This window comes from Eublepharis macularius, chromosome 1, assembly GCF_028583425.1.
Source record: "Eublepharis macularius isolate TG4126 chromosome 1, MPM_Emac_v1.0, whole genome shotgun sequence".
In the NCBI taxonomy this organism is placed as follows: Eukaryota; Metazoa; Chordata; class Lepidosauria; order Squamata; family Eublepharidae; genus Eublepharis; species Eublepharis macularius.
This window is the reverse complement of record NC_072790.1, coordinates 250,562,990-250,573,973: the sequence shown is the minus strand read 5'-3', so window position 1 is coordinate 250,573,973 and position 10,984 is coordinate 250,562,990. Positions and strand designations below refer to the sequence as shown.

General features: G+C 45.8%; 1 protein-coding gene across 1 annotated transcript in view; it reads right to left on the bottom strand.

The window, feature by feature from the left end:
* Positions 1–3,338: 3,338 nt before the first annotated feature.
* LOC129325727 (semaphorin-7A-like) overlaps positions 3,339–10,984 on the bottom strand; it is a 39,978-nt gene continuing 32,332 nt past the window's right edge. Inside the window, exons 15-18 of the mRNA XM_054973586.1 lie at positions 7,512–7,627; positions 6,880–7,052; positions 5,818–5,870; positions 3,339–3,679 (exon numbers count right to left, since the gene is read on the bottom strand). Coding sequence (XP_054829561.1) covers positions 3,339–3,679; positions 5,818–5,870; positions 6,880–7,052; positions 7,512–7,627 — 683 coding nt within the window. The remainder of the gene's footprint in view (positions 3,680–5,817; positions 5,871–6,879; positions 7,053–7,511; positions 7,628–10,984) is intronic.

The following is a 10,984-nucleotide window of genomic DNA, read 5'->3' as shown; positions in this document are numbered from 1 at the left end:
ATGGGGCCTTGAACTGCAGAATCTCTGGCCTGAGCAGTCAGATAACCTAGAGACCTTGTGCCTTACAAGCACCAAACAGGTACATTGCCAAGCATATAATGGAAAATTCATTTGCTGTCATTTCTGTTAGATACCATGCAAAAGCTCTCAGTTTCCAACCAGCAGGCAGAAAAGTGGTTGGGGAAACAGACCCCACTTGAGTGAGCATGAGAAATAGCAAGGCGATATAAAGGCGAGAATCATTCTAAATGTAAGGCCCGGAGGCAGCCTTCATCATATGCACGCTAATTGAGAAGTTAAACCTATTCACTCTGATCTGTAGTTGCATTCATTTCTGGTTCGAGACAGCCATTTTTTCTCAGGATTTTTTTTCTCTTTCTCATCCCCACCCTTTGTTTTTTGCAAATTGGTTTTGTACAAATTTCTTCTAAAAATTCTGAAATAATAATGTCTGGAAGTTTGAAAGAGGCAGTATTGAGTTTCGACAAAACCGAGGCCGGCCTGTAATGTAGTTTGAAAAAGATTCAAGAAGAGAAAATAATTTGTAAGGTACAGCCACATCCAGACCTACTTTCTATGCAGAGATGGGCAGTTTGGGAGGCCAAAGTCATGTTGCTCCCAGAGTATCAGGCTAGACTAAAGGGTATACAACTACACTACCATTGTAAAGGGTTCTAACCATCATTCTCTCCAGAGGACCCTGGGAAATGTAGTTTTGTGAGAAGGGCTAAGGCTCTCACAACAGAGAATATCCTCACCCAACTGCAATTCCCATGATTTGAAAAGCGGGGGTTACGACAACTAAACCAGTATAAAATCAAGGTGACTTGGCAGTGTAGATACGGCCTGAGTGGAATTTTTTTCCAGAAATGTTCTGTCTAAAATTTAAATTGTTTAAAAATATTTTATATTGTTTGTTACACTTGCTGCCTTGGGGAAAGGCAGCAGTCAAGAATTTTACATAAATTCTGTTTTTATATCGCTTGGACATTCTGCACTAGTTAATTCCAAAGCGATGCTACTCTGCCTCCTGGCCAAGAACAATTCAGTTTTCTTGTCAGTCCAAGCAAAGTATTTCTACTGTCTCCTCCAGGCTGGGAACAAGTCAGGCCAATCTGATGCTGATTGGAGCTGTAGGGGCTCAATGCAGGGCTGGGAGCACAGGCCGGTCAGTCCCTTCCATTTTGTGCCGGGTGGAGAACCGGCCCTGCTCATGTCAAGGGTTGCTGCAGGCGGCGGATTTTGGGCCCTGTTCGGGGTGGCGTGCTTCTAGTCAGACCTCCTCTCTAGGAACCTTTCAAGGTAGAGATGATCGGGGATTTGAATGATTGATTCTCACGTCCAGCTCTTGTTGACACTTTCACAACTCCCGGAGGGAGAGGCTTTGTGGACCCTTGAAGAGGAGTCCAGAAACAGCCTCTGCCGCTCCAGGCTTGGGGCCAAGCACGGACAGTTGACCCAACACGAAAGCTGACCGTTCCCTAAACCAGCAGTTCCAGAGATGTTGTATTTTGGAAGAACCTGCTGAGCGCCCGGGGCCCGGAGAGCAAATGGCAAAGAGGACAGGCTCCAACTTCTTTTTGAGCCCACGCCGAGAGGGAGCAGCATGATGGGGGAGACACAGCCACTCAGTGGTGAGGGCCCCTCCCCGGCTTTGACCCTTGGCTTTTCCCTCTCTAGAAGCTGCTTCCTAGTTCTCAGCTCACACTTCCTGTCCCCGGCTCTCCCCATCTGCTGTCCATGTCCTAGCTGTGATGCCACAGAGGTCATAATTCCAGCTCCCTCTCCAATTCATGTCACTCCGGTGGCAGCTGCTTGTAACTCAGTGCATCCCACACACATTTTCTGGAGAGGGGGACACAGCTGCTCCTTTTGCTTTTGTGCAACTGGCCGGCAAAAAAAACTTGAGTCCTGCCCTGGTCATTTTGGGAATCATCGGGGGTTTATCTGCCACTATGATCCAAGTAAACCTGGTTTATTTCCTGACTGGGATCTAGGAACCCTGCTTCTCTCCTCAAGCCTTGTGCCTTGGTCTGGGCATCCTTAACAATAATAAAAATAACATTTGATAACAATAATAATAACATTCTTGCTTATCCGTTTGCTTTCTCCCCATTTCTACTCAGGTGGCATGCTCTGGGCATCTGCCTGCCCAAGAAATGGTGACAGAGCGACTCCTGACCCACTTCTTTTAAAAATTCCCAGGTCTTGGAAACGACGCCCCTGTTTAATACAACCTGCATTACAGACATTTGGCCCTTTTGTGCTATCCAATCTAGTGCTTCACACTCCATTTGTCACATACTAGAAATTCCAAAGTTCTTCCTGAAGGCTGACCAGTCATTGTTGCACATGGGCTGCGTTCCTTTCGTGACCACCGATTTCCTTTCTGCCGACTCCATCGCTTTTGTAGCTTCTTCTTTTTCCACCCTTGAGATAAATGTGTTGATCGCATGCTTGTTTGGAATTCAAAGTTATACAGACTGGACTGTACAGCAAAACACTTAGGATTATTGGAATGATGTGGCCAGAACCAAGGACGAAGAGTTGACTCCATGGTTACCGAGAGACTTGCTGCAGTTGAAGTCTGGCAAATGTAGACAGCTGGCAGCCAGCCTATGGGATAAGGCAGGGATTTGGTTCATACTGCCCTTTAGAGAATGATCCAGTAGCCAGAAGTGCTCTCCCACGTAACTTGACAAGGTAGTTCTGGCTCCATAACAGAGATGGTTTCAGCTAGCAGTAAGGGTTTGGGAGATACCGAGTACATGCATTCAGGCATCATATACATGATCCAAAAGGAGAGCTGTAAACACTGAGTTGTGCGAACTGCAGTTCTTTTACAGTTTGAAACACTTACGCAAAACTGTGAAAAGCAGCGTTTGGTTTTTTGCCAAATCTTGAATGAATTTGATCGGACCGTTACGGGCAGACTAAATTGCTTTGGGCGGGTGTGTCACATTTAACCGTCTCCAAAAATCTGGGTGTCCTGGGTAAGCGCATCCCTCCCAGGAGCCTTGCCGGGATTTAATCCAGAACAAACGATTCCTTTGCCTTCCTTAATCTAGCTGCAAAGCCGTTGATGTTCAAGTCATTCAGGAAGGGACAGAACAGTGGGATGTAATGGTGGTCTTAGAGAAGAAAGTTTGTAGCTGGAGCTTTCAAGATTAGAGAGCTACAAGAAAGTTGATTTGAGCTGAGCACAGACAGCCCAAAGCCAAACACGACTTGGGCAGAGAGGTTATCAGGGGTCGCCTGAATTATTATTTAAAAGGGAAAGAAAGAATAACAGATCAGCTGGCAGTGTGACAAAATCTGCTCCTACCCACGAGTCTGGACTATAAGAGGAGAATTGTTATGGCCAGGAATAAGACTCCTGTGGCTACCACCACCAAGGAGACCTCTGGGATCTGGCCGCTGTTGAATGTGACCTCATAAGCAGTGATTTCCTCTCGGTAGCCTTCTTCCTTGGCCGTGCATTTGAAGATGCCCTTTTCCATGGGGGTGCTCTCCCCGAAACGAAGAGTGCAGGATTCCCCATCCATGGAACACGAATACTCCTCGGAGTCATCCTTGACCCAAGTGTAGTTAGCGTGGTGAGATCGCAGAGGGCACGGCAAATAGATATAGCTGCTGGGGTCCACGCTCACTTTCTTGAGAGCCTCCTGGACTTTTTTTTCTGTAGAGTTTAGAATTTTGAAAAAGAGAGAGAGAGAGAGAGACAAGAGAGGAGAAATCGTTTTTAGATAGCTGATACTTTGTCTAGTCCATCGAATCGAGCTGCTTGTTGCTAGCTAGATACCCTCCTCCCAGGAAGGAAAGAGCAACAGTCCAGTAGCTCCTATAAGACGAACAAAATTTGTGGTCGGGTAGGAGCTTTCATGAGTCACAGCTCACTTCTTCAAATACAGCTAGAATGAGCTGTGACTCACAAAAGCTCCTACCCGACCACAAATTTTGTTCGTCTTATAGGTACTATTGGTCTGTTGCTCTTTTCTACTGCTCGCAGACAGGCTAACACAGCTACCCATCTTGGTCTCTCCCTGGAAGGTTGTAAGGAGGACATGGAAGTGGCAGCCATCTAGTAGCTCATATACAGAGGTTCAGTTTAGGGTCAAACCACATGAGACAAAACACACTCGAATTACATGGGTAATTTGAGTGTGTTTTGTAATTCAAGTGTATTTGCGTGTAATTCGAGTGTATTTCGTCTCATGTGGTTTGACCCTTAGTTAATAGCAGCATTGGGCAGGGGGTTGGCCCCTTCCCACTCTACGATTATATGATCTATCCTGCAAAAAAAAAAAAAGTATCGAATCCTTTAGGAAAGTCATCCCACTGCTATCCATGGATATATCTTGCTTCAGTGAATGAATAGGTATCTTACTATCAAGAGCAGACTTACAGTCACTCTACACATTACTTCTTTTACGAGTTCTCCATGGAGCCAATCTGTGCTTCGTGCAGACACATGTCAGCTTGGGGTTCGGAATCTATTTTAAAAAAACCGAGAGTGCAAATGGGCTTGGAAGGCTGCCACCAGGGGAGGAAGAACTGCTTTTCTGTGTATTGTCGAAGGCTTTCACGGCCGGAGAACGATGGTTGTTGTGGGTTTTCCGGGCTGTATTGCCGTGGTCTTGGCATTGTAGTTCCTGACGTTTCGCCAGCAGCTGTGGCTGGCATCTTCAGAGGTGTAGCACCAAAAGACCGAGATCTCTCCGTGTCACAGTGCTACACCTCTGAAGATGCCAGCCACAGCTGCTGGCGAAACGTCAGGAACTACAATGCCAAGACCACGGCAATACAGCCCGGAAAACCCACAACAACCAACTGCTTTTCTCCCAAGCTTTTTTCCCTGTACAGGGAAGGAGAGGTTTCCTCTTTCTGCTTCACGGGCACACGACAATACCTCCATGTGGAGCAGCAGCAATAGGGAAATCTCTCTCCTCCTCAATGTTTTTGCCTGCGGGAAAAAGCTTGGGAGAAAAGCAGGAGCTCTCCCTCCCTCGGCGGCAGCTTTCCGAATGTATTTGCTTGCTCGTTGTTTTTTTATAGAAGCCAATCCCGGAGATGATGTGTGTCTGCGAGGAGCACAGGTTGGCTCAATGGAGAACTCGTCAAAGAAGGAAGGAGTGGAGTGACTGCTAGAGAGACATCCCAGCTATCTGCAGGAATGCTGGGAAATATGACTCATATGGCACGGGGAGAACGCGGGGCCTCTATGAAACCAACGTTTCAGTATAATTAATCTGCAGTCCTTACGTTGAGCTGAGCCTGAATTGAAATTATCTCCCGGCTGAGGAAGATGGTTTTAGCAGTCCTAGTTGATGATGATGAATTATTGGCGAATAATGCTTATATAGTGCTTTTGAATTTCAAAGCACTTCACGGCAGCCTTGTAAGACAGGCCAGTGTTATTATTCCCGTAATGCAGTTGAGGGGCTTAATCTAAGGACTGCCTTGGGCTACTCCTAGTCCCGGAGAGTTTGTGGCAGAGATGGGATTTGTAACTTTGCCTCCGAGGCCAAAACCTCGCATGGCTGTGAAGCCCAGGAAGGGTGAAATGCAACTGCAAATTGCCCTTCCTGCATGCCCCTCCTATCCATTCAGAAACCCGCCTTTCTCTTTGCACACGTGCAGCAGCCCAACAGCAAAGGAAGGGCTGTCGAGAGGCAGGTGCGAATTCTGCCATAAGGCTCCTGTACCAGCTCTGCAGCAGCACGTGTGCTTTCTTCAAGCTACCAGCTTGTTTTCAGCCCGGAGATCTCCTTGCCTTACAAAGCCACTGGGCCGTATACCAGGGAAGTGGACGCTTACCTTCAACACCTTTGCACACATCTGTGGACTGCAGAGCCAGGCTCTGAAGCAAGCTGTTGGAGGAAAAGGCACAGGAGGGCAGGGGGGAGAGAACAAAATGAGAGGCTCTTGGTCGTGGGCGACAGGCAGAGATCAATGTCTTACAAAACAAAGGCAGCCCCTGAAGTCAGCAACCAACTTTCCGTATTCTGGGTTCTGCTTGCTTCTCGCCCGTTCTTGTAACCCCCAGATTCAACTTCATTTATTTATTTTAAAAATATTTTTAAGATTTCCTTTCTCTTTTGCATCTCAAGACCCAAGGTGAGTTTGCCTGCACCAGTTCCCACCAAATTCTCCAGTTAACAGATTGTTTTTATACATTTAAAGAGAGAGGCTTCCTGCATACGCTTCTTTTTTGTTTTTTGGTGTTTTTTGTTTTGTTTTTACAAGTTTCATGTGCTGCGCGCGCACACACACACACACACACACACACAAGAGTCTTGAGAATTGTGCCTTTGCAAGAGCAGTCTGTTAGTAAACCAAATTTCCGTTCCTAGAGTGAGGATAGAAGACGCTGTTTCAGGCTATGCTATAGATTTTTTCTCACTTGAAAGCCCCTCTCTATTATAGTAAAGAATCCAGTAGCACCTTTAAGACTAACCAACTTTATTGTAGCATAAGCTTTCGAGAGCCACAGCTCTCTTCATCAGATGCAACATCTGACAAAGAGAGCTGTGGTTCTCGAAAGCTTATGCTACAATAAAGTTGGTTAGTCTTAAAGGTGCTACTGGACTCTTTACTATTTTGCAACTACAGACTAACACAGCTAACTCCTCTGGATCTATGTCCCTATATAATGAATTTACTGCTTGTTAGAATGACAGAGCTGGCTTCCTAGGTCTTTCTGTGATGCTGCAGATTTCAAGCACGTGTGGTAACACAATAGCAGGGACTAGGTGCCAGGCAGTCCCAAGATCAGCATGCACATGGAGACCAGTCGCCACACTGCCAGGGCACTGCTGGGTCAAGCAACAAGTTGTCCCCTAGTTCAGCCCTGCCACTGCCTTCCCTTTCTCAGCATACCTGCCACTGTAGTTTCCGGACTGAGAGACAGCCGAACAAGTCTGGCCGTTTGGATCCCACCCACAATACGGGTCACGGGCCAGGACGCAGTTCCAGCAGGTGTCTTTGTAGTGGTCGCAATCTGCCAGTGATAGGCGCACCACCTCGAATTCAGTGCTTACGTACAGGTGACCCTGCCGGAGAGAAGCCAGGTTATAGCTAAGGAGGAAAAGGAGCCGAGGAACAGTTACGTATTTTGGAACCCATCAAGAGAGTGGAAATGAGGGTGCCCTTCTTGATGGTGTACAAGACCATTCTCAGTTGGGAAAGAAAGCTTAGGGAAAAGGCGAACAGAAGGGTTTGAGTCCAGAGGGGTACCTTAAAGACCAACAAGATTTTCAGAGGGTAAGCTTTTGAGAGTCAGAGCTCTCTTCTTCAGGTATGAAGAAGGGAAAAGGTGATCGCAGAACTTGGGAGATGTCAGGCCCTGCTCCAGAGAAGAGGCAAGACCAAGATCAAGGAGGCCGGACCAAGGTAGCAAATGAACATGACAGCAGTGGCTGCTCAGACCAGACAGCAAGTCGGCCCTGGAAATTTTCACCTGGCCCTAGGAAGGAATGGAGGTGCCTGTACCTGGCTAGGACGCTTCTTACCATAGTGGCATCCAAGACCATGGAGGAGACAGGTGCTTCGTTTTTGAAGGGGCTGAGCTCTGCAATGACCACCGTCTGCTCTCCGTTTTGAAGCACCTTATGGATCTTCCCTTGATCTGCCAGAAAGATAGAAGAAGTCACAATGAGATGGCCAACTTCGCTGGGGTGCAGTAGTCTGGGGTGCAGTTGCTAACTCTGGGCTGGGAAATTCCTGGAGATTTGGGGGTGGAACCTGGGAAGTGTCAAGTTTGGGAAAGGAACTCAGCATGGATGTGATGCCATAGAATCCATCCTCTGAATAATAACAACAAACAACAAACAACAACATTCGATTTATATACTGCCCTTCAGGACAACTTAATGCCCTCTCAGAGCGGTTTACAAAGTATGCCATTATTATCCCCACAACAAAACACCCTGTGAGGTGGGTAGGGCTGAGAGAGCTCTGAGAGAGCTGTGACTGACCCAAGGTCATCCACCTGGCTGCAAGCGGAGGAGTGGGGAATCAAACCTGGCTCTCCAGATTAGAGTCCCACCGCTCTTAACCGCTACACCAAGCTGTCATTTCCTCCAGGAGAACTGATTTCTGTAGTCTGGAGACCAGTTGCAATTCTGCAAGATCGCCAGGCCCTACCTGGAGGTTGACAACCGCAGTCTGAGGGTTGGAAGTGCCTCCAGGTGCCAACCAGCTCACTAGAAGGAAGTTACAGGTAGCCAAGCAACTCTCTCCATCGTGTCCATCTTCAGCTCAGCTTGAGATTTTTTTTTTTTTGCTATTTAACTTCAATTGACACTTGTATGAGATTGAAAAGAGTCCAGTAGCACCTTTAAGACTAACCAACTTTACTGGGTAAGAAGAAACTGGTCAGATATATAGGCCTATATATCTGACCAGTTTCTTCTTACCCGCCACGCATCTGACGAAGAGAATTGTGATTATCGAAAGCTTATTCTACAGTAAAGTTGGTTAGTCTTAGGTGCTACTGGACTCTTCGATTTTGCTACTACAGACAACACGGCTAACTCCTCTGGTTGTATGAGATTTGCATCATCCCCTTTGGGGAGCCAGTTTTTTTTTAAATTTTTTTTTTATTGGATGGGTTCACAAACATACACATAAGAATCATTATCATTTTCTACCCCATAATATTTTCCCCATCCCCCCCCCTTTTCTGGTGACTCCCAGCAGTTTTCCATACCCAACTTAAGCTAAAAAGTATATCATGTAAATTCTTAAAGTCTATAATGTATATCTATATTATACATACTAATCTAATCTATTTACTTATCTTAACTATCTACACTTAATATACTACTTATCTTAATTAAAAATATAAAGATTATATAAGTATATAATAAGTACATATACTAACTAAAAAAAGATACATATATATGTGTAACATACTATTCCTTAAATACCTATTATCTATATTTCACATATACTCCCTATAACCTATTCAACCTTATTACTCAAACTTATACTCCCCTATAAATATACTATCTCACTCTTAACTTTTTAATACTATGATACTATAACTCTATACTAATCCAATAAGATACAGTAAAATATACCCCTTTTGGACCTTAAGTAAGTTTCTGTCTCCCCTTTAATTATCCAAAGACCACAGTTTCCCCTTCATGTCCCACTTTTTCTCCACATATTTCTTAAATTTTTCCCAGCTTGATGTATAGTCCAATTCTTCTTGTTCTTTCAATTTCCTTGTTAACTTGTCCATTTCTGCCCCCTCTGGGGAGCCAGTTTTCCATTTAACCAGCAGGATAAAAACGGTAACAAGCTTTTTTCTGTGCCCCACAAACACACTTTCTCCTGAGTAGTCATGCTCTATAACAAAAGTGGTATCGGCTAGCAGTATAGACATCACACTTAAGAAGAACAATTCTTTCAGGTACAGCATATTAGAGATATGTACAGCTACATCCATGCAAAATCCCACCAGGTCTTCAAGTGAGACTCGGGGTGGAACCTAATAGGTCACGACGGTTGATCAGAGCCAAGTGGTGCATGACTATCAGAGAACATACTCTGGTAGCTTCAGTAGCTGATGTGATAAATAAATTGTATGTAGGCCCCAGAAACCTAATTAAAGAATTCCGTGTGTGGGCCATTAGCAGAGTCTATCGTTTGGCATAGGAAGCATGATTATAGGTGGTTGTGAGCTGGTTCTGCTGGCTGGTGTGTGTGCAGGAGAGAAAATAAAAGCATACACTTGCTTATATTTAGAAAAGAAATAAGAGTTCTTTATTGTAGGAACTCCATACTCTGATAGGAAAGGAGGTGAGAGATCCTAATTACCTATCTAGTCTAAGGATGGCCATGGATGCCAGGACAAGACCTGCATTCATGCTGCCAAGATGGAGGGAGGAGAAAGAGAGAGGTGTTGCCTGGATCAAAGCCAGGAAGAGAAGGGGGGAGAGGGAAGAAGTCAGGAGGAGGAAATCCTGAGAATAGCAAGCTACATATCAAAGGATAGTCAGAGCAGTAAACAGAGTGCCGTGACCTCTCTATCTTGCTAACTCTTTGGTTTGTCCCCCTCTGAAACCTGAGGAGAGGGACAGCGCTGAATCCTCCTCCTCCAACATGATGGACACAGGGTAAATCTAATAGCCTGCCCCACTGCTTCTGGCTAATCCACCCTGCAATCTCGCCCTGGAGATGCCACAAAAGCCCTAACATCTCTCTCGACAACCCTAGATCAAAAGATTTCTTTAATCCTCGCGATGCACAAGTCTCCATTCCTCCCCTGCCCCTCCCCCCTGCATGAAACTGCAGGCAAATCCAGATGTGAATGTAATAAGAGCTGCCTGGTCCTAAATCAAATTGCCTCAAGGGCCAGATCCAGAAAAAAAGCTGCCAGCTGAGTGCTCCAGGATTCTCAGACCACCTCCTGATGCTCTCTCTCCAACCAAGCACGGGCACGCAGCGGCTACTCTTAAGAGAGCAGTCAGCTGATGAGATAGGGATTGGAAAAATTCCTTGAGATTTGGGGGTTTGCAGAGGGGAGCGACCTCAGCAGCCATTTTCTCCAGGGGTACCGAGATCTGTCACCTGGAAATCAACTGTCATTCAGGGATATCTCCAGGCCCAACCTGGGGGCTGGCAACCATCTTATATCATAGAATCTTAGACTCGTAGAGCTGGAAGGGGCTTATAGACCATCTAGTCCACCCCCCTGCCCAGTGCTTAGACTTTTGACAAAGGCCTTCACCCAAGTCTCCTAAGTAAACTTAGTAAAGAGTCCAGTAGCACCTTTAAGACCAACCAACTTTATTGTAGCATAAGCTTTCGAGAACCACAGCTCTCTTCATCAGATGCATGTGATATTTGGCAATAGTGTTTGAAAAGAATATTATTTCAAAGAATCCCGTGTGTTTCTTCCTCATTTCCCTCTTGAGAGTTCCGCCACCTCTTTTCCCAGAACACCCCTCCCCCCCGCTCTTTACTATTTTGCAAC